The 22,742-nt window shown below is 46.3% G+C and overlaps 1 protein-coding gene across 4 annotated transcripts in view; it reads left to right on the top strand.

Moving 5' to 3' along the window:
- LOC121562296 (probable E3 ubiquitin-protein ligase MID2) overlaps nt 1-22,742 on the top strand; it is a 236,016-nt gene that overhangs the window by 167,862 nt on the left and 45,412 nt on the right. For all 4 annotated transcript variants that reach the window (XM_045206656.1, XM_045206648.1, XM_045206663.1 and 1 more), the window contains 4 exons: nt 1,550-1,657; nt 11,764-11,912; nt 13,024-13,151; nt 13,588-13,731. In XM_045206656.1, the coding sequence (XP_045062591.1) occupies nt 1,550-1,657; nt 11,764-11,912; nt 13,024-13,151; nt 13,588-13,731 (529 nt within the window). The remainder of the gene's footprint in view (nt 1-1,549; nt 1,658-11,763; nt 11,913-13,023; nt 13,152-13,587; nt 13,732-22,742) is intronic.

Here is a 22,742-nt window from a genome sequence, read left to right as displayed (position 1 = left end):
GGCGGCATCATGCTGTGGGGATGTTCTTCAGAGGCAGGGAGACTAGTCAGGATTGAGGGAAAGAGAAATCCTTGATGAAAACCTGCTCCAGAGCGCTCAGGACCTCAGACTGGGGTGAAGGTTCACCTTCCAACAGGACAACGACCCTAAGCACACAGCCAAGACAACGCAGGAGTGGCTTCGGGACAAGTCTCTGAATGGCCTTGAGTGGCCCAGCCAGAGCCCGGACTTGAACCCGATCGAACATCTCTGGAGAGACCTGAAAATAGCTCTACAGCGACATTTAAGTTTTATATTTTAAATTTTTTATACCTGTTTTTGCTTTGTCATTATGGGGTGTTGTGTGTAGATTGATGAGGGGAAAAAACAATGTAATCAATTTTAGAATAAGGCTGTAACGTAACAAAATGTGGAAAACGTCAAGGGGTCTGAATACTTTCCGAATGCACTGTATCCCTGGTTCAGATGAGGAGATATCCCTGGTTCAGATGAGGAGATATCCCTGGTTCAGATGAGGAGATATCCCTGGTTCAGATGAGGAGATATCCCTGGTTCAGATGAGGAGATATCCCTGGTTCAGATGAGGAGATATCCCTGGTTCAGATGAGGATATATACCTGGTTCAGTGTTTCAGGCAGTGGGATGAGATTTGGTGATGCAGGGAGGATGAGAAGATTATTCTGCCTAGTGAATCTGCCTAGTGAATCTACCTAGTGAATCTGCCTAGTGAATCTACCTAGTGAATCTGCCTAGTGAATCTGCCTAGTGGATCTGCCTAGTGAATCTGCCTAGTGAATCTGCCAATGTCATTTTGCTGAGCAGCAATCCACAGTGATGTTGGAGCATTTAATTTATCCTTGTTAATAACAAACCTCCGTTCATAAGATGGCTGTTATGTATTTAATGGAGTTTGTGTGTCTGTACCCGCTCGTGTGCGTGCATTTTTGTTTGTGTGTTTGTGTGTGTGTGTGTGTGTGTGTGTGTGTGTGTGTGTGTGTGTGTGTGTGTGTGTGTGTGTGTGTGTGTGTGTGTGTGTGTGTGTGTGTGTGTTTGTGATTAACAAAACTTAAGTGGCTCTAACTGCTATAATGAGCTTTGTGGAGTGATGATCAGTGTTAGCGGGTGTTAGCGGGTGAACAGTTTCATACTCAGTCACAACCTTGTATAATGAGAAGATTCAACACTTAAAGTTCACAGAAAATCACATTCTCATAATACATTATAATGTATTCTAATATTTTTTTCATGTGCAATGATTCTGTCAAAATAAATCATGCTCAGACTGGAACATGTGTCACCGAACCACAGATGACAAATGAACTAATAATGTACCTGAAGCTGCGGTGATGTCTCGGCTATCACAGAACAGTGTTGTTGATCCGAACTCTGTGTAAGTGTTTGATTGGCCAGCGTATTAAAGCCTACCTCAGGTGAACCCCAGTCATTGACGAGGTCTCAGCTACAGTGTTGTGGCTGTTTTTGTTGTTTGAACCCCGTGTTAGTGTTTGTTTGGACACCGTGTTAAAGTGTGCTACGCTCCTGTCCCCAGGTGAACACAGCGATGCACGAGGCCAAGCTAGTGGAGGAGTGTGACGAGCTTGTGGAGATCATACGCCAGAGGAAACAGATCATCGCTGTCAAGATCAAGGAGTCCAAGGTACAGTCGTTTTCTACACACAGACCCTTAATGCTACACTGGAACCCTATGGTGCAAGGTACACTACTCCCGGGCTGCGTCTCAAATCATACTCTTGCACTGGGTGCTTCAGAGGTTACACCTTATTCCCTACTGAAGTCTTTAAAAACTGGCCATTTGTTTACCATTTGAAAGAGGCGTCAGTAGAAAGAGCGAGTGTTGTCTCCAGTCTCTCCCGCTACACACATTAAAAGCTGATCTGACGTGTGTGACAACCTGTCTGAGTCAGGGAGACGTTGTAGGTGGCAGTTAAAACTGCATTCACAATGTGTCACTACAACTGCCACAGAGAAACAGGGAAGAGAGAGAAGTCACTACAACTGCCATAGAGAGAGAGAGAGAGAAGTCACTACAACTGCCACAGAGAGAGAGGGGAGAAGTCACTACAACTGCCTCAGAGAGAGAGAGGGAGAAGTCACTACAACTGCCTCAGAGAGAGAGGAGAGAGAGAAGTCACTACAACTGCCTCAGAGAGAGAGAGGGAGAAGTCACTACAACTGCCTCAGAGAGAGAGAGGGAGAAGTCACTACAACTGCCTCAGAGAGAGAGAGGGAGAGAGAGAAGTCACTACAACTGCCACAGAGAGAGAGAGAGAAGTCACTACAACTGCCACAGAGAGAGAGAGAGAAGTCACTACAACTGCCACAGAGAGAGAGAGAGAGAAGTCACTACAACTGCCTCAGAGAGAGAGAGAGAAGTCACTACAACTGCCACAGAGAGAGAGAGAGAGAGAGAAGTCACTACAACTGCCATAGAGAGAGAGAGGGAGAAGTCACTACAACTGCCACAGAGAGAGAGAGAGAGAAGTCACTACAACTGCCACAGAGAGAGAGAGAGAGAAGTCACTACAACTGCCACAGAGAGAGAGAGAGAGAGAAGTCACTACAACTGCCACAGAGAGAGAGAGGGAGAAGTCACTACAACTGCCACAGTGAGAGAGAGAGAGAAGTCACTACAACTGCCTCAGAGAGAGAGAGAGAGAAGTCACTACAACTGCCACAGAGAGAGAGAGGGAGAAGTCACTACAACTGCCTCAGAGAGAGAGAGAGAGAGAGAAGTCACTACAACTGCCACAGAGAGAGAGAGAGAGAAGTCACTACAACTGCCTCAGTGAGAGAGAGAGAGAAGTCACTACAACTGCCACAGAGAGAGAGAGAGAGAAGTCACTACAACTGCCACAGAGAGAGAGAGAGAGAGAAGTCACTACAACTGCCTCAGTGAGAGAGAGAGGGAGAAGTCACTACAACTGCCACAGAGAGAGAGAGAGAGAAGTCACTACAACTGCCTCAGAGAGAGAGAGAGAGAGGGAGAAGTCACTACAACTGCCACAGAGAGAGAGAGAGAGAGAGAGAAGTCACTACAAATGCCACAGTGAGAGAGGGAGAGAGAGAAGTCACTACAACTGCCACAGAGAGAGAGAGAGAGAAGTCACTACAACTGCCACAGTGAGAGAGAGAGAGAGATAAGTCACTACAACTGCCACAGTGAGAGAGGGAAGTCACTACAACTGCCACAGAGAGAGAGAGAGAGAGAAGTCACTACAACTGCCACAGAGAGAGAGGGAGAGAGATAAGTCACTACAAATGCCACAGTGAGAGAGGGAAGTCACTACAACTGCCACAGTGAGAGAGGGAGAGAGAGAAGTCACTACAACTGCCACAGTGAGAGAGGGAGAGAGAAGAAAGAGGGGGGGGCTTGTCACAGCCTGTCATGACACTCCATGGTGACATCAGAAGTATCGGATTACGGGGGTGTGTCTGAGGTTGCCGACGAATAATAATACAAAATGTGGGGCCTGCATATTTCTTGAGAACATAACTTTTCCCTTTGTCGCAGCTGTGAGTTTAGTAGTGAAAGAGCTTGTGATCTATGGCACAGTTCAGTTCAGGGGTTCTCAAACTCTTTTGGGCCACGACCCCCATTTTGATACCTGAAAATGTTCTCGTTTGTTGTTAATTATCAGCCAATGTTTACTTTTTTATTTGGGGCTATGGCAGTCAATTCAAAAACATTCTAATAGTTCTTCTGATTGTCTTATCAACTCACCATCACATGCTTTTGATGTGGGTCAGTCAATTGCAAATTAGTCTGGCATAATGAGTACGTTTACATGCACACTAATAATTCGATATTAAACTGATTATGGCAGAAGGCCCCGTATGGCAGTAGTCATGTAAACACCTTACTCTGTTTATCTTAATCGGTGTAAGGTCGTAATCCGTACACCGTTTAAAACACCTGGTTTTCTGAGAAACCTTTTTAATTATTAGGAAACAGCTTAATTAGTAATGTATTTGATCTGAGCATGTGCCAGCACCGGGCAGCGCCAGCCTCCCTCTTACGCGTGAGTGAAGTGAGTTCGGAAAAACTGATAGTATGCATCTTATAAATAGTTTTCACTTTTCACATACAAACTTTATATGTCGAAACTCAGAATCAAAACGTTTTCGCAAAAAATAGCATGGCCACTGTGGTAGAATGTTTATTTTGATTGGAGGTTTTCTGCATTTATCAAAAGTGCCATCAGTAGTCTGATTTCAGATGTGTAAACAGGATTATTAGGGAATTCGTTCTTCTTGCTAAGCATGTAAACATTTTAAACAAACTATCATAGGAACCTGACTATCCACAATAATCGCATGCAACCGTGCTCAATGTCTCTTATTTCACCTCCACTAATGAGATGCATGTCGCGTCGGAGCTTCTCAAAGTCATGGGGGCGTGGTCGACAGTGCGCACCTCATCTCTGCTGTCACATCCAACCTGGATCGATATTTGGTTGTATTCCTTTCCTGCAGTCAATGACCAAAAGTGCCCTCTTTGGCCTCGTCTGTGAAATGTTATTCATATATTTTTCATAATTAATAAAAACATTTATTTACAGACGGAAATCTGTCTGTTTCTATGTCAAACGGTTTTGTTATATTTCAGTCTACTGTTATGTATATGAAGTGTAATATTGGGATGCAAACTCAAAATTGAATACATTTCAACTCCATATCTGGCATGGTACAGTTGTCTTCTTCTTTTTAAGCCCATAACCATGTGTGTCAGGTGTATACTTTTGTTACAAAATAGATTTGTTTAAGACTACCAAGAATCACTCTGTGTGACCCTGATTTTGCCCACTGCAGTAATTAATGAAGACGAGACTGAATCCAGCTTCACACAGATATGAGCTGGCAAAGGGTAGCCTACCATGGTGCTTTCAAGACAACTGGGAACTCTGAAAAATATGAGGTCAAATCATGACGTCAGTGGTCTTTAGGTCTAGAAAGTCAGAGCTCTAGAAAGAGGCCCGAGTTCCCAAGTTGTAATTCCGAGTTGAATTATCGTTCAAAACTATTTTTACCTGTCGGAGCTTGTTTCTTTCCGTGTTCCCAGTTGTCTTGAACGCACAGAAGTCGGAGATTTTCGAGTTTCCAGTTGTTTTCAGCGCGGCATTATTGCTCAGAGGGAGACGGCAGGGTATTCCCTCTGAGTCAGGAACCAAAACTCCTCCGTAGTGACCCGTGAATGCATTCGGTCACATGACAGCTCGACCAGCTGTTCGATTTCACTTACCGGCATGTCAACTGAGCCAGGATCACAGTCAAACGGATTGGGAAGTAGGTCCCAAAGTGCCCTGCGAAAGGAGATGAGTATTCATCACTCGTTTGGGACACTTCTCTTCTTTTGTTTTCATTACACAGAAAGTCAACCAAGTCCGTTTTTATTTTTATTTTTTTTACATCCATTGTGAATGACACAACAGTTCCTCTCTCAATGCGAAAAAATCTTTCCAACACTCCCCCTTGATATCCACCAAGCCTCGGTGTGAAATAGAACGTTGTCATGCTCTGATCCCATATCCCATAGTTTTGCGAACAGTGGATGTGTTTTTAATGTAGTTTACAATCGAAGTTACCCGCTGCAGTATATCTCTTAGCTCTGTGCTCAGCTCTTTTGCCGCCAGTTGCTCTCGGTGTATCATACAATGCGTCCGTATGGCAGTGGGAGACACATTCATAACTAGAGTGCGGAGGCCTGCCCGCCATCCCTTGATAGATGGAGCCCCGTCTGTGCAAAAGCCCACCATTCATTCAACCACGCAGCACACTGAACATCCCATGTGTCGTTTCATGCTCGGCAATCGTGAGACAGAACAATATGTCCTCGTGAATAGCATCCCCCGACATGTATAGCGAACATAAGACTTTATGTTTTGTTTTACCCCATATGTAACTCTGTGTTGTTTTTATCGCACTGCTTTGCTTTATCTTGGCCAGGTCGCAGTTGTAAATGAGAACCTGTTCTCAACTGGCTTACCTGGTTAAATAAAGGTGAAATAATAAAAAATAAAAAATAAAAGTCAATGTATCTCGGCCCTCAAAGCTAACGACCATTTGGAGAGAATGTCAGAGTTTCCTCTTGATTGCTAGCAATAGCATAAATTCTTCATTTAACAGTGTTATCTAAAAAAGGTATTGATGTGAGTTTCTGTGCCTCTGCCTCCCCACACATTGTTTTCACCATGTCAGTTGCGGCGGGTAATATCAACGTCTCTGCAATAGTGTGTGGTTTCATAGTGTAGTGTAGCCTAGCCATTCCCTGTGGGAATGATTCAAGTGCAACGGTCAAGTGCTGCCTTTTCCCATGATCTAAGGGCGCTCTCTGGTTGAATTTTATCTTTTAGATTTGAATAATTTTTATTTAGATTTTTAAGGTTAACCACATTACAATGATTTTGAGATACAAAGATGATATTATAATATATATATATATATATATATATATATATTGGTATATATTTTTGTTCTTCAGGATTTGGGAAATTCTCCCGCGACCCTTAGTTTGGGAACCGCTGGTCTAGAGAGAGTGGAGAGAATGATGTGGAATGACAACAGGAAGAATAAAGAAGAAGGTGGCAGAGGAGATGGGAAGGGTGAGAAGGAGAGGAGAGGAGAGGAGAGGAGAGGAGAGGAGAGGAGAGGAGAGGAGAGGAGAGGGGCAGGTTGTGGAGAGGTAGGGGAGAGGAAGTGAGGTGAGGAGAGGAGAGAGTAGGGGAGTGGAGAAGGGGAGGAGAGGAGAGGAGGAGAGAGTAGGAGTAGGGAGAGGAGAGATGAGGAGAGGAGGGGAGAGGAGAGGTAAAGGGCAGGTTGAGGAGAGGAGAGGAGAGTAGAGAGGAGGAGAGGAGAGGAGTAGGGAAAGGAGGGGAGGAGAGGTGAAGGGCAGGTTGAGGAGAGGAGAGGAGGGGACAGGAGAGGAGAGTAGAGAGGAGGAGAGGAGAGGAGTAGGGAGAGGAGGGGAGGAGAGATGAGGAGAGGTGAAGGGCAGGTTGAGGAGAGGAGAGGAGAGGAGAGAGGACCGGAGAGTAGAGAGTAGGAGAGAGGAGGAGAGGAGAGGAGGGGAGGGGAGAGGAGAGGGGTGGTGTGGAGAGGAGAGAGTAGGAGAGGAGAGAGGAGGAGGGGAGAGGAGAAGGGCAGGTTGAGGAGAGGGGAGTGGAGAGGAGGGGAGAGGAGAGTGTAGAAGAGGAGAGGAGGAGCGAGGTTGATGGAGAGGAGAGGGGCAGGTTGAGGAGAGTAGATGGACGGGCAGTTTGAGGAGAGGAGAGGAGGGGAGGAGGGTAGAGGAGACAGACAGAGGGAGGGGAGAGGAGAAGGGAGAGAAGAGTAGAGGGGAGGGGGGAGGAAGGGAGAGGAGAGAGTAGAGGAGGGTGGAGGAGAGTGTAGGAGAGGAGGAGAGAAGGGGAGGAGAGAGGAGGGGAGTGAGAAAAGGAGAAGAGAAGAGAGGACAGGTTGAGAAGAGGAGAAGAGAAGAGAGGACAGGTTGAGGAGAGGGGTTGAGGGGAGAGGAGAGGAGAGAGTAGGGGAGGAGAGGGGAGAGGAGGGGAGGAGAGAGTAGGAGGAGGGAGGGGAGGGGAAGGGAGAGGAGAGAGGAGAAGAGGGGAGAGGAGGAGAGAAGGGAAGGGGAGAGGAGGACAGAGAGGAGGGGAGAAGGGCAGGTTGAGGAGAGAGGAGAGGTGAGGAGTGGGTGAAGGAGAGGAGCGGAGGGGAGGGGAGAGGAGCGGAGGGTGAGAGGAGAGAGGAGGAGAGGAGTAGGGAGGGGAGGAGGAGAGGAGAAGGGCAGGTTGAGGAGAGGAGAGGGGAGAGGAGAGGAGGAGGAGGGGAGAGAAGAGGGGAGAGTAGGGGAGAGGAGGAGAGACGGGGAAGGGAGAGGAGTGGAGAGGAGAGGAGGAGTGGAGAGGAGAGGAGAGGAGAGGAGAGGAGAGGAGAGGGGAGAGTAGGAGAGCAGAGCAGAGCAGAGGGGAGAGGAGAGGAGAGGAGGGGAGAGAGGTGGAGAGGGGAGGTGAGAGGAGAGAGGTGGAGAGGAGAGTAGGAGAGCAGAGCGGAGGAGAGGGGAGAGGAGAGGAGAGGAGAGGAGAGGAGGGGAGAGTAGAGAGGTGGAGAGGGGAGGTGAGAAGAGAGGATAAAGGACGGGAGAGGAGAGGAGAAGGGCAGGTTGAGGAGAGGAGAAGGGCAGGTTGAGGAGAGGAGAGAGAGGAGAGGTGAGGAGTAGGGAGAGTAGGAGAGAGGAGGAGAGGTGTAGGGAGAGGAGAAGGGCAGGTTGAGGAGGAGGAGGGGAGAGAAGAGAGGTGGAAAGGAGAGGGGAGAGTAGGAGAGGAGTAGGGCAGGTTGAGGAGAGGGGAGGAGGGGGTGAGGAGAGAGAAGAGGAGATGGGCTGGTTGAGGAGGAGAGGAGAGGATGTGAGAGGAGAGGAGAGGAGAGGAGGAGGGCAGGTTGAGGAGAGGGGAGGAGAAGGGCAGGTTGAGGAGAGGAGAGGGAGGAGAAGGGCAGGTTGAGGAGAGGAGAGGGGAGGAGAAGGGCAGGTTGAGGAGAGGAGAGGGGAGGAGAAGGGCAGGTTGAGGAGAGGAGAGAGTATGAGAGGAGAAGGGCATGTTGAGGAGAGAGGAGGGGGGGTGAGGAGAGAGAAGAGGAGATGGGCTGGTTGAGGAGGAGAGGAGAGGAGAGGAGGTGAGAAGAGAGGAGCGGGGAGGAGAGGAGATGGGCATGTTGAGGACAAGAGAGGAGGATGGAGAAGAGCAATGATCAGAGAGGAGTGGAGTCTCTCTCTCTGTATCTCTCTCTCTGATCTCTCTCTCTCTCTGTGTCTCTCTGTATCTCTCTCTGTCTCTCTCTGAATCTCTCTCTCTGATCTCTCTGTATCGCTCTCTCTCTGATCTCTCTGTATCTCTCTCTCTGTATCTCTCTCTCTGTATCTCTCTCTCTGTGTCTCTCTGTATCTCTCTCTCTCTGCATCTCTTTCTCCCTGCTCACTTTTAGCCTCTTTCTCTGTCTTTCCTGTGTATTGCTGCTGTTGTAATGCGTTGCCCGGGGGGCTCATCAACAACAAGAAGAACTCTTACCAAACTGTGTCCCAAATGGCACCATATTCTCTATATAGTGCACTACTTTTGTACAGGGTTCATAGGGCTCTTGACAAAAGTAGTGCACTATATAAGGAATAGGGTGTTATTTGGGATGCAACGTATGTCATCTAAATCCAGACAGATTTTTCCGTTCTAAATAGTACTTGTCTGTTATCATGTTGATTGTAAACCACCATCATCAATATATAAGTCTTTCCAGTGGCACTTTCATGTAGCTTATGTTGCGTAGACTAAATCAAATGTAGTCTTACCAGTGACATTTATAAAGCATATTGTATTTAATACCAGTTACTGAGAATGCCTTCACATTACAGAAGCAATTAAATTCCTCAAATCCCTTCTCTCAAAGATTTGAACATTTGCCCTGACGAGGGAGAATTAAATGAAGCTAATTCAATGTGTCACATCTGAGCCGGGGATGGACTGAATATGAATAGATTATGTAGAATTAGAATTTAGAATGTTAGAATTATGTTATTCCACTCATCCCTGAGGGAATAATAACACCCCTATAGTCTGATTATACACTTTCCATGTGATGATGATGATGATGATGATGGAGAGAGAGAGAGAGAGAGAGAGAGAGAGAGAGAGAGAGAGAGAGAGAGAGAGAGAGAGAGAGAGAGAGAGAGAGAGAGAGGAGAGAGAGAGAGAGAGAGAGAGAGAGAGAGAGAGAGAGAGAGAGAAGAGAGAGAGAGAGAGAGAGAGAGAGAGAGAGAGAGAGAGAGAGAGAGAGAGAGAGAGAGAGAGAGAGAGAGAGAGAGTGAATACTTGGACATGGCTGGTGTTTTTAGAGACGACACAATGAAACACAGGATATTTGGCCCTCTGTTTTGAACGTCACCTCCATTAACAAACTGAGACAACATGACCAGCTGTTGTCACAATGGTTAACAAAACGTGCTGATTCTGTGACAGCATTCCTCTCCTTCTTAGTCTTATTATGATCATAGAAAACAATATATATACACTCTACCAGTCAAAAGTTTTAGAAGACCTACTCATTCAAGGGGTTTTCTTAGTTTTCTACATTGTAGAATAATAGTGAAGACATCAAAACTATGAAATAACACACAACCAAAAAAGTCTTAAACAAATCAAAATATATTTTATATTTGAGATTCTTCAAACAGCCACCCTTTGCCTTGAGGACAGCTTTGCACACTCTTGGCATTCTCTCAACCAGCTTCATGAGGTAGTCACCTGGAATGCATTTCAATTAACAGGTGTGCCTTGTTAAAAGTTTATTTGTGGAATTTCTTTCCTTCTTAATGCGTTTCAGCCAATCAGTTGTGTTGTGACAAGGTAGGCTTGGGATACAGAAGATGGCCATATTTGGTAAAATACCAAGTACATATTATGGCAAGAACAGCTCAAATAAGCAAAGAGAAACGACAGTCCATCATTACTTTAAGACATGAAGGTCAGTCTTCAAGTGCAGTCGCAAAACCATCAAGCGCTATGATGAAACTGGCTCTCATGAGGACTGCCACAGGAATGGAAGACCCAGAGTTACCTCTGCTGCAGAGGATAAGTTCATTAGAGTTACCAGCCTCATCTCAACATCAACTATTCAGAGGAGACTTCGTGAATCAGGCCTTCATGGTCGAATTGCTGCAAAGAAACCACTACTAAAGGACACCAATAAGAAGAAGCGACTTGCTTGGGCCAAGAAACACGAGCAATGGACATTAGACCGGTGGAAATCTGTCCTTTTGGTCTGTAGTCCAAATTGGAGATTTTTGGTTCCAACCGCCGTGTCTTTGTGAGACACAGAGTAGGTGAACGGATGATCTCCGCGTTTGTAGTTCCCACTGTAAAGCATGGAGGAGGAGGTGTTATGGTGTGGGGTTGCTTTGCTGGTGACACTGTCTGTGATTTATTTAGAATTCAAGGGACACTTAACCAGCATGGCTACCACAGCATTCTGCAGCGATACGCCATCCCATCTGGATTGGGCTTAGTCCCACTATCATTTGTTTTTCAACAGGACAATGACCCAACACACCTCCAGGTTGGGTAAGGGCTATTTTACCAAGAAGGAGAGTGATGGAGTGCCGCATCAGATGACCTGGCCTCCACAATCACCCGACCTCAACCCAATTGAGATGGTTTGGGATGAGTTGGACCGCAGAGTGAAGGAAAAGCAGCCAACAAGTGCTCAGCATATGTGGGAACTCCTTCAAGACTGTTGGAAAAGCATTCCAGGTGACTACCTCATGAAGCTGGTTGAGAGAATGCCAAGAGTGTGCAAAGCTTTCATCAAGGCAAAGGGTGGCTACTTTGAAGAATCTCAAATATAAAATATATTTTGATTCGTTTAACACTTTTTTAGTTACTACATGATTCCATATGTGTTATTTTATAGTTGTGATGTCTTCACTATTATTCTACAATGTAGAAAATAGTAAAATTTAAGAAAAACCCTAGTAACCCTGCTAACATGAACTTCTCTTCTCTGTCCCTTGCTTGTGTGTCTGCCTACCTGTGTACCTGTGTACCTACGTACCTGTGTGTCTGTGTCTTGTTTGTGTGTTCTGCGTCCGTCCGTCCGTGCGTGCGTGTGTGTGTGTGTGTGTCCTGTGTGTGTGTGTGTGTGTGTGCGTGCGTGCGTGCGTGCGTGCGTGTCTGTCCTGTGTGTGTGTGCTACCTGTCTCAGGTGATGAAGCTGCGTAAGCTGGCCCAGCAGATGGCTAACTGCAGACAGTGTTTGGAGCGCTCCAGTGCCCTCATCACCCAGGCAGAACACAGCCTGAAGGAGAACGACCACGCTCGCTTCCTACAGACCGCCAGGAACGTGTCTGAGAGGTGAGACAGACATCCCTCCCCCCTACCCCCTAAACTACCTCCCCTGCCAGCCCCCTATAGCATCAACCAGGAACATGGGCGAGAGGTGAGATATCACATCCCTCCCCCCTGGGCGGGGATGGGCTGTGTGTCTCTTGGGAGGCTTTTAAGGCCAACAGAGAGGGAAGGACACTCAGAGCACATTCTGCAACTTTTCTATTTTGGCTGGCCTCTACTGTTTCCAAGGCTTGTTATTCATGGCCTTTCCCTGAGTCAGGAATATAAGTTTCATTCAGGATTTCAGGATCTGGTGGATGTTTTAGGAATGAGGTTCCCTGGCTGACGGAGACAGGCTGGAATATGTTAAAGGGTTAAACACAGCAGGGCCCTGTCTGTCTGCGGCTGTGTCAGACACACACACACACACACTGATGTGTCTAGACAGAGAGCATCCTTGGTCTCTGCTCCTTCATCACCCTCCTGCTGAGGTTCTCCTTAGAATTAGAATACTAACAGGATCTCTATGCTCCAGTCTGACACCTCTCTTCTCTTCTCTCCTCCCTCTCTTCTCTACTCCCTCTCTTCTCTCCTCTTTCTCTCCTCCCTCCCTTACTCTCCTCTCCTCTCTTTCTCTCCTCTCTTCTCTCCTCCCTCCCTTTCTCTCCTCCCTCCCTTCTCTCCTCCCTCCCTTTCTCTCCTCCCTCCCTTCTCTCCTCCCTCCCTTACTCTCCTCTCCTCTCTTCTCTCCTCCCTCTCTTTCTCTCCTCCCTCCCTTTCTCTCCTCCCTCTCTTCTCTCCTCCCTCCCTTTCTCTTCTCTCCTCCCTCCCTTTCTCTCCTCCCTCCCTTCTCTCCTCCCCCTCTCTTCTCTCCTCCCTCTCTTTCTCTCCCTCCCTCCCTTTCTCTCCTCCCTCTCTTCTCTCCTCCCTCCCTTTCTCTTCTCTCCTCCCTCCCTTTCTCTCCTCCCTCCCTTCTCTCCTCCCTCCCTTACTCTCCTCTCTTCTCTCCTCCCTCTCTTTCTCTCCTCCCTCCCTTTCTCTCCTCCCTCTCTTCTCTCCTCCCTCCCTTTCTCTTCTCTCCTCCCTCCCTTACTCTCCTCTCCTTTCTTCTCTCCCCCCTCCCTCTCTCCCCCAGGGTTGCCATGGCCACGGCATCCTCACAGGTGCTGATACCAGATGTGAACCTGAATGAAGCCTTTGATAACTTTGCTCTGGACTTCTCCAGAGAGAAGAAGATCCTGGAGGGACTGGACTACCTGACAGGTAAGAGGGAGGGAGAGAGGGAGAGGGAGAGGAATGAACCTGTCTGGTGATCGATGTCCGTCCTACAAGCCTCTGGAGTTGTTATATAGTTTTTGTTGAAACACAAACGACCAGAAGTCACATAGAACAAATCTGACAACAATGTACTACACTTTGTATTTATTTGACAGGGACAATGATGGACATGTCTAAAATGATACCTAAACACTGATCTATCCCTTGTTGACACTGAAACTCCCTGCCTACATGCTGAAACTAGCAGGAAACCATCTGAAGGCCAGGGGACTATCCAAATTAAACATGTATACATTTTTAACACCTTGGAAATAAGAATTTATATTAATGCTCTCATATGCTGTCCTCTGGGATCAAGTACACATCTTGTATTGTTCTGTAACTCAGAATAAATCCAGTCTATCCCTTGTTGGCATTGTAGCTCCCAGTCCTCCCTCCGTACGTGATGAGCTGTGCACTTCCTCCCACGACACCATCACTGTTCACTGGACGTCTGAGGACGAGTTCAGCGTCACCTCCTATGAACTGCAGTACACCATCTACACCGGCCAGACCAACTTCATCAGTAAGTACCATGACAATACATCAGCCATACACCACCCAGTTCACCATCTACCCAGTACACTACCCATACACCACCCAGCTCACCATCTACCCAGTACACTACCCATACACCACCCAGTTCACCATCTACCCAGTACACTACCCATACACCACCCAGTTCACCATCTACCCAGTACACTACCCATACACCACCCAGTTCACCATCTACCCAGTACACTACCCATACACCACCCAGTTCACCATCTACCCAGTACACTACCCCTACACCACCCAGTTCACATCTACCCAGTACACTACCCATACACCACCCAGTTCACCATCTACCCAATACACTACCCATACACCACCCAGTTCACCATCTACCCAGTACACTACCCATACACCACACAGTTCACCATCTACCCAGTACACTACCCATACACCACCCAGTTCACCATCTACCCAGTACACTACCCATACACCACCCAGTTCACCATCTACCCAGTACACTACCCATACACCACCCAGTTCACCATCTACCCAGTACACTACCCATACACCACCCAGTTCACCATCTACCCAGTACACTACCCATACACCACCCGGTTCACCATCTACCCAGTACACTACCCATACACCACCCGGTTCACCATCTACCCAGTACACTACCCATACACCACCCAGTTCACCATCTACCCAGTACACTACCCATACACCACCCAGTTCACCATCTACCCAGTACACTACCCATACACCACCCAGTTCACCATCTACCCAGTACACTACCCATACACCACCCAGTTCACCATCTACCCAGTACACTACCCATACACCACCCAGTTCACCATCTACCCAGTACACTACCCATACACCACCCAGTTCACCATCTACACCGGCCAGACCAACTTCATCAGTGAGTAACAAACATCACCACTTCTACACCACCAATACACTCATACACCGGCCACAGCTTTTTCTGTTGCGTCAAACTGTTACGACATACAGTCATACATGCAAAAATACGCTAGAATAAAAATACAATAAATCTACAATAACAATCTCAGGCCAAGGATTACAGTGTATTATGTATGATGGTGTTATCTAAGGGCATACAGTAGATCCAGTGACTATATGAGTTGGAGAAATACACTACAGCTCCGTCATTAGAGGTCGTCGAAGAACATACCATGAGTCTACTGTACATGACGTTGAAATATGTGTTTGACCAGAAATACAGACCACCTACAGTAAGAACGGATATGGTTGGACTACTTTATAATACAGTAACCTACAGTAAGAACGGATATGGTTGGACTACTTTATAATACAGTAACCTACAGTAAGAACGGATATGGTTGGACTACTTTATAATACAGTAACCTACAGTAAGAACGGATATGGTTGGACTACTTTATAATACAGTAACCTACAGTAAGAAGGGATAGGGTTGGACTACTTTATAATACAGTAACCTACAGTAAGAAGGGATAGGGTTGGACTACTTTATAATACAGTAACATACAGTAAGAAGGGATAGGGTTGGACTACTTTATAATACAGTAACCTACAGTAAGAAGGGATATGGTTGGACTACTTTATAATACAGTAACCTACAGTAAGAAGGGATAGGGTTGGACTACTTTATAATACAGTAACCTACAGTAAGAACGGATATGGTTGGACTACTTTATAATACAGTAACCTACAGTAAGAAGGGATAGGGTTGGACTACTTTATAATACAGTAACCTACAGTAAGAACGGATATGGTTGGACTACTTTATAATACAGTAACCTACAGTAAGAAGGGATAGGGTTGGACTACTTTATAATACAGTAACCTACAGTAAGAAGGGATAGGGTTGGACTACTTTATAATACAGTAACCTACAGTAAGAAGGGATAGGGTTGGACTACTTTACAATACAATAACCTACAGTAAGAAGGGATAGGGTTGGACTACTTTATAATACAGTAACCTACAGTAAGAAGGGATAGGGTTGGACTACTTTATAATACAGTAACCTACAGTAAGAAGGGATAGGGTTGGACTACTTTATAATACAGTAACCTACAGTAAGAAGGGATAGGGTTGGACTACTTTATAATACAGTAACCTACAGTAAGAAGGGATAGAGTTGGACTGATTTATATAACACTGTATGTTGCTGGTTTGCTCTCTATCCCATTATGTAACGGCAGTATTTTAGTAACAGCTTTGTAATGCCATGTAATTACTGTTCTGTACTGACATCCAGATGACATTAGGGAACATCAGCTGTTCCGTTTAGTCTGTTTCACCATTTATGGAGTATAATACTTTGAGTGAGAGGAGAGAATAGGAGGGAATAGGAGGGAATAGGAGAGAATAGGAGGGAAAGGGAGGGAATAGGGGGAATAGGGGGAATGGGAGGGAATGGGGGAATAGGGGGAATAGGAGGGAAAGGAGGGAATGGGGGTAATAGGAGGGGATGGGAGGGAATGGGGGGAATGGGAGGGAATGGTGGGGGGAGTAGGGGGGAATAGGGGTGAATGGGATGGAATGGGGGGGAATAGGGGGGAATGGGGGGGGGAATAGGGGGGAATGGGAGGGAATGGGGGGAATAGGGGGGAGTAGGAGGGAATAGGGGGGAATAGGAGGGAATGGGGGGGGAATAGGAGGAGAATTGCTGAAGTGTAGAGCAGAGTAAATAATATCAGGTATAGGCCTAGCAGATAATGTCAGGCTGCCGTGGCAGGATACAGGAGGATCAGCTGACAGTAGAGTGGCTGGATACAGGAGGATCAGCTGACAGAGTGGCAGGATACAGGAGGATCAGCTGACAGTAGAGTGGCTGGATACAGGAGGATCAGCTGACAGTAGAGTGGCAGGATACAGGAGGATCAGCTGACAGTAGAGTGGAAGGACACAGGAGGATCAGCTGACAGAGTGGCAGGATACAGGAGGATCAGCTGACAGTAGAGTGGCAGGATACAGGAGGATCAGCTGACAGTAGAGTGGCAGGATACAGGAGGATCAGCTGACAGTAGAGTGGCAGGATACAGGAGGATCAACTGACAGTAGAGTGGCTGGATACAGGAGGATCAACTGACAGTAGAGTGGCAGGATACAGGAGGATCAACTGACAGTAGAATGGCAGGATACAGGAGGATCAACTGACAATAGAGTGGCAGGACACAGGAGGATCAACTGACAGTAGAATGGCAGGATACAGGAGGATCAACTGACAGTAGAATGGCTGGATACAGGAGGATCAGCTGACAGTAGAGGACCACTCTCACATGTGGAGCTGGTTGGCCCTGCTATTCCTCACTCCTTCCTTTTCCTCTCCTCCTTTCACCTCTCATTTCTAGTCCTCTCTTCTGTTTCCCTCCTTTTCCCACCACTCATCTCCTCCTCCCCTTCCCTCAACTCTCCCTATCTTTCTGTCCTCTCTCCTCTCACCTCTCTCCTCTCTCCTGTCACCTCTCTCCTCTCACCTCTCTCACCTCTCTCCTCTCTCCTGTCACCTCTCTCCTCTCACCTCTCTCTCCTGTCTCCTCTCTCCTCTCCTCCCCTCAGTCCCAGCCTGCTCTAACCTGCTCTGAAGTGAAGTCCCAGTGCTGTAGACTGAAGGGTTGAGGCCATCAGCAGAGCCAGAGTGGGAGGGAAGAGATGTGCTGGCTGTCAGACCTGGGTTCAAGTAATATTTGAAATATTTTCAATTCCTTTGAACGTTTGCTTTAGCCTGCCTGGAGTGCCAGTTGGGTGGGGGTTTGCACTATTAAGACTTTTATATTGGTCCATTAACCCAGACAAGCCCAATCAAGCACAAATAAAGTATTTGAAATATATATCAAATACCATTTGACCCCTGGTCTGCTGGCTGGCTGGCTGGTCTCACTGAGCTTCCATTGCGTCCTCAGGAGGAAAAGAGGGAACTGTAATGGAGAGAAATACATTTTATTTCAGACTGCTGAGTTCGTAGCATTGCCCTTTTTCTGCATCTCTGAGTGCTTAAACGCTAACCACTGTTGATGTCATCTGATCCTTCTCCTCTCTCCCTGGAGGGGGAATGTGAGATGATCTGCCCATACAGGACCAGCCAGGTACCAGGGATAGGCATGGAAGATCAGCAGGAAAATTGTGAATATGCAAAGTGTGGTGCAAAAAATACATGGCAAAATATGGGGCATAACATAAATCCCTAGACACTATGGAGAGGGACAAACATGCAGCAGAATATCAGCTGATCTGATCAGTATTCAGCAGTAGTACAGTATGACAGCTGATCAGTACTCAGCAGTAGTACAGTATGACAGCTGATCAGTACTCAGCAGTAGTAAAGTATGACAGCTGATCAGTATTCAGCAGTAGTACAGTATGACAGCTGATCAGTACTCAGCAGTAGTACAGTATGACAGCTGATCTGATCAGTACTCAGCAGTAGTACAGTATGACAGCTGATCAGTACTCAGCAGTAGTACAGTATGACAGCTGATCAGTACTCAGCAGTAGTACAGTATGACAGCTGATCAGTACTCAGCAGTAGTACAGTATGACAGCTGATCAGTACTCAGCAGTAGTACAGTATGACAGCTGATCAGTACTCAGCAGTAGTACAGTATGACAGCTGATCAGTATTCAGCAGTAGTACAGTATGACAGCTGATCAGTACTCAGCAGTAGTACAGTATGACAGCTGATCAGTATTCAGCAGTAGTACAGTATGACAGCTGATCAGTACTCAGCAGTAGTACAGTATGACAGCTGATCAGTACTCAGCAGTAGTACAGTATGACAGCTGATCAGTACTCAGCAGTAGTACAGTATGACAGCTGATCAGTACTCAGCAGTAGTACAGTATGACAGCTGATCAGTACTCAGCAGTAGTACAGTATGACAGCTGATCAGTACTCAGCAGTAGTACAGTATGACAGCTGAGCTGATCAGTACTCAGCAGTAGTACAGTATGACAGCTGAGCTGATCAGTACTCAGCAGTAGTACAGTATGACAGCTGAGCTGATCAGTACTCAGCAGTAGTACAGTATGACAGCTGATCAGTACTCAGCAGTAGTACAGTATGACAGCTGATCTGATCAGTACTCAGCAGTAGTACAGTATGACAGCTGATCAGTACTCAGCAGTAGTACAGTATGACAGCTGATCAGTACTCAGCAGTAGTACAGTATGACAGCTGATCAGTACTCAGCAGTAGTACAGTGTGACAGCTGATCAGTATTCAGCAGTAGTACAGTATGACAGCTGATCAGTACTCAGCAGTAGTACAGTATGACAGCTGATCAGTACTCAGCAGTACTACAGTATGACAGCTGATCAGTATTCAGCAGTAGTACAGTATGACAGCTGATCAGTACTCAGCAGTAGTACAGTATGACAGCTGATCAGTATTCAGCAGTAGTACAGTATGACAGCTGATCAGTACTCAGCAGTAGTACAGTATGACAGCTGATCAGTACTCAGCAGTAGTACAGTATGACAGCTGATCAGTACTCAGCAGTAGTACAGTATGACAGCTGATCAGTATTCAGCAGTAGTACAGTATGACAGCTGATCAGTACTCAGCAGTAGTACAGTATGACAGCTGATCAGTACTCAGCTGTAGTACAGTATGACAGCTGATCAGTACTCAGCAGTAGTACAGTATGAGAGCTGAGCTGATCAGTACTCAGCAGTAGTACAGTATGACAGCTGAGCTGATCAGTACTCAGCAGTAGGACAGTATGACAGCTGAGCTGATCAGTACTCAGCAGTAGGACAGTATGACAGCTGAGCTGATCAGTACTCAGCAGTAGGACAGTATGACAGCTGGGCTGATCAGTATTCAGCAGTACTACAGTATGACAGCTGAGCTGATCAGTACTCAGCAGTAGTACAGTATGACAGCTGATCAGTATTCAGCAGTAGTACAGTATGACAGCTGAGCTGATCAGTACTCAGCAGTAGTACAGTATGACAGCTGATCAGTACTCAGCAGTAGTACAGTATGACAGCTGATCAGTACTCAGCAGTAGTACAGTATGACAGCTGAGCTGATCAGTATTCAGCAGTAGTACAGTATGACAGCTGATCAGTACTCAGCAGTAGTACAGTATGACAGCTGGGCTGATCAGTACTCAGCAGTAGTACAGTATGACAGCTGATCAGTACTCAGCAGTAGTACAGTATGACAGCTGATCAGTACTCAGCAGTAGTACAGTATGACAGCTGATCAGTACTCAGCAGTAGTACAGTATGACAGCTGATCAGTACTCAGCAGTAGTACAGTATGACAGCTGGGCTGATCAGTACTCAGCAGTAGTACAGTATGACAGCTGATCAGTACTCGGCAGTAGTACAGTATGACAGCTGAGCTGATCAGTACTCAGCAGTACTACAGTATGACAGCTGATCTGATCAGTACTCAGCAGTAGTACAGTATGACAGCTGATCAGTACTCAGCAGTAGTACAGTATGACAGCTGATCAGTACTCAGCAGTAGTACAGTATGACAGCTGATCAGTACTCAGCAGTAGTACAGTATGACAGCTGGGCTGATCAGTACTCAGCAGTAGTACAGTATGACAGCTGATCAGTACTCGGCAGTAGTACAGTATGACATCTGAGCTGATCAGTACTCAGCAGTAGTACAGTATGACAGCTGATCAGTACTCAGCAGTAGTACAGTATGACAGCTGATCAGTACTCAGCAGTAGTACAGTATGACAGCTGGGCTGATCAGTACTCAGCAGTAGTACAGTATGACAGCTGATCAGTATTCAGCAGTAGTACAGTATGACAGCTGATCAGTACTCAGCAGTAGTACAGTATGACAGCTGATCAGTACTCAGCAGTAGTACAGTATGACAGCTGAGCTGATCAGTACTCAGCAGTAGTACAGTATGACAGCTGATCAGTACTCAGCAGTAGTACAGTATGACAGCTGATCAGTATTCAGCAGTAGTACAGTATGACAGCTGATCGGTACTCAGCAGTAGTACAGTATGACAGCTGATCAGTACTCAGCAGTAGTACAGTATGACAGCTGATCAGTACTCAGCAGTAGTACAGTATGACAGCTGGGCTGATCAGTACTCAGCAGTAGTACAGTATGACAGCTGATCAGTATTCAGCAGTAGTACAGTATGACAGCTGATCAGTACTCAGCAGTAGTACAGTATGACAGCTGAGCTGATCAGTACTCAGCAGTAGTACAGTATGACAGCTGAGCTGATCAGTACTCAGCAGTAGTACAGTATGACAGCTGATCAGTACTCAGCAGTAGTACAGTATGACAGCTGATCAGTATTCAGCAGTAGTACAGTATGACAGCTGATCGGTACTCAGCAGTAGTACAGTATGAGAATGTTGGTTCATTGTACCAGTCTGCCTCAGAACAGAATGTTGGTTCATTGTACCAGTCTGCCTCAGGACAGAATGTTGGTTCGTTGCACCAGTCTGCCTCAGAACAGAATGTTGGTTTGTTGCACCAGTCTGCCTCAGGACAGAATGTTGGTTTGTTGCACCAGTCTGCCTCAGGACAGAATGTTGGTTCATTGTACCAGTCTGCCTCAGAACAGAATGTTGGTTTGTTGCACCAGTCTGCCTCAGGACAGAATGTTAGTTCGTTTGACCAGTCTGCATCAGAACAGAATGTTGGTTCGTTGCACCAGTCTGCCTCAGGACAGAATGTTGGTTCGTTGCACCAGTCTGCCTCAGGACAGAATGTTGGTTCGTTGTACCAGTCTGCATCAGAACAGAATGTTGGTTCGTTGCACCAGTCTGCCTCAGGACAGAATGTTGGTTCGTTGCACCAGTCTGCCTCAGGACAGAATGTTGGTTCGTTGTACCAGTCTGCATCAGAACAGAATGTTGGTTCGTTGCACCAGTCTGCCTCAGGACAGAATGTTGATACTGTTAATATCACAATCTAGAAATGGCAGTGTGAGTCCTGAGAATAGAGCATTACACAATGACTGCGCCCCAAATGGAACCCTATTCCCTATGGGCCCTGGTCAGAAGTTGTGTGCTATATAGGGAATAGGGTGCCGTTTGGGATGCACACAATGTCACATGTCATCAGAGTGAGTACACAGTCAGTAGGCCTATTCACTGTCTGCACCTGAGAAATCAACTCAGAATTACAGCTGGAGGGATAATTAGCGAGCTATTAGAGGCTCCATTTACACAGTGCTTCAGGCATGACTACAGACCCATAGTGAGGTGCAGCTAAAAGCCTACGCTACAACCAGCCAACTGTTACTAGAGATGTTACACAACAATGTGCACAAAATGAATCCATAACGTCCACAGTTATCGTAACAACAACTAACCACAGTATGTAGTGTTGTTTACTGTAGTACTGTAGGGTAGTGTTGTTTACTGTAGTACTGTAGGGTAGTGTTGTTTACTGTAGTACTGTAGGGTAGTGTTGTTTACTGTAGGACTGTAGGGTAGTGTTGTTTACTGTAGTACTGTAGGGTAGTGTTTACTGTAGTACTGTAGGGTAGTGTTTACTGTAGGACTGTAGGGTAGTGTTGTTTACTGTAGGACTGTAGGGTAGTGTTGTTTAGTGTAGTACTGTAGGGTAGTGTTGTTTACTGTAGTACTGTAGGGTAGTGTTGTTTACTGTAGTACTGTAAGGTAGTGTTGTTTAGTGTAGTACTGTAGGGTAGTGTTGTTTACTGTAGTACTGTAAGGTAGTGTTGTTTACTGTAGTACTGTAGGGTAGTGTTGTTTACTGTAGTACTGTAGGGTAGTGTTGTTTACTGTAGTACTGTAGGGTAGTGTTGTTTACTGTAGTACTGTAGGGTAGTGTTGTTTACTGTAGTACTGTAGGGTAGTGTTGTTTACTGTAGTACTGTAGGGTAGTGTTGTTTACTGTAGTACTGTAGGGTAGTGTTGTTTACTGTAGTACTGTAGGGTAGTGTTGTTTACTGTAGGACTGTAGGGTAGTGTTGTTGAGTGTAGTACTGTAGGGTAGTGTTGTTTACTGTAGTACTGTAGGGTAGTGTTGCTTACTGTAGGACTGTAGGGTAGTGTTGTTTAGTGTAG

Source organism: Coregonus clupeaformis, chromosome 3 (genome assembly GCF_020615455.1).
Source record: "Coregonus clupeaformis isolate EN_2021a chromosome 3, ASM2061545v1, whole genome shotgun sequence".
NCBI classification, from domain to species: domain Eukaryota; kingdom Metazoa; phylum Chordata; class Actinopteri; order Salmoniformes; family Salmonidae; genus Coregonus; species Coregonus clupeaformis.
Note: the sequence above shows the minus strand (reverse complement) of the source record. Positions and strands in the feature narration are given on the sequence as shown.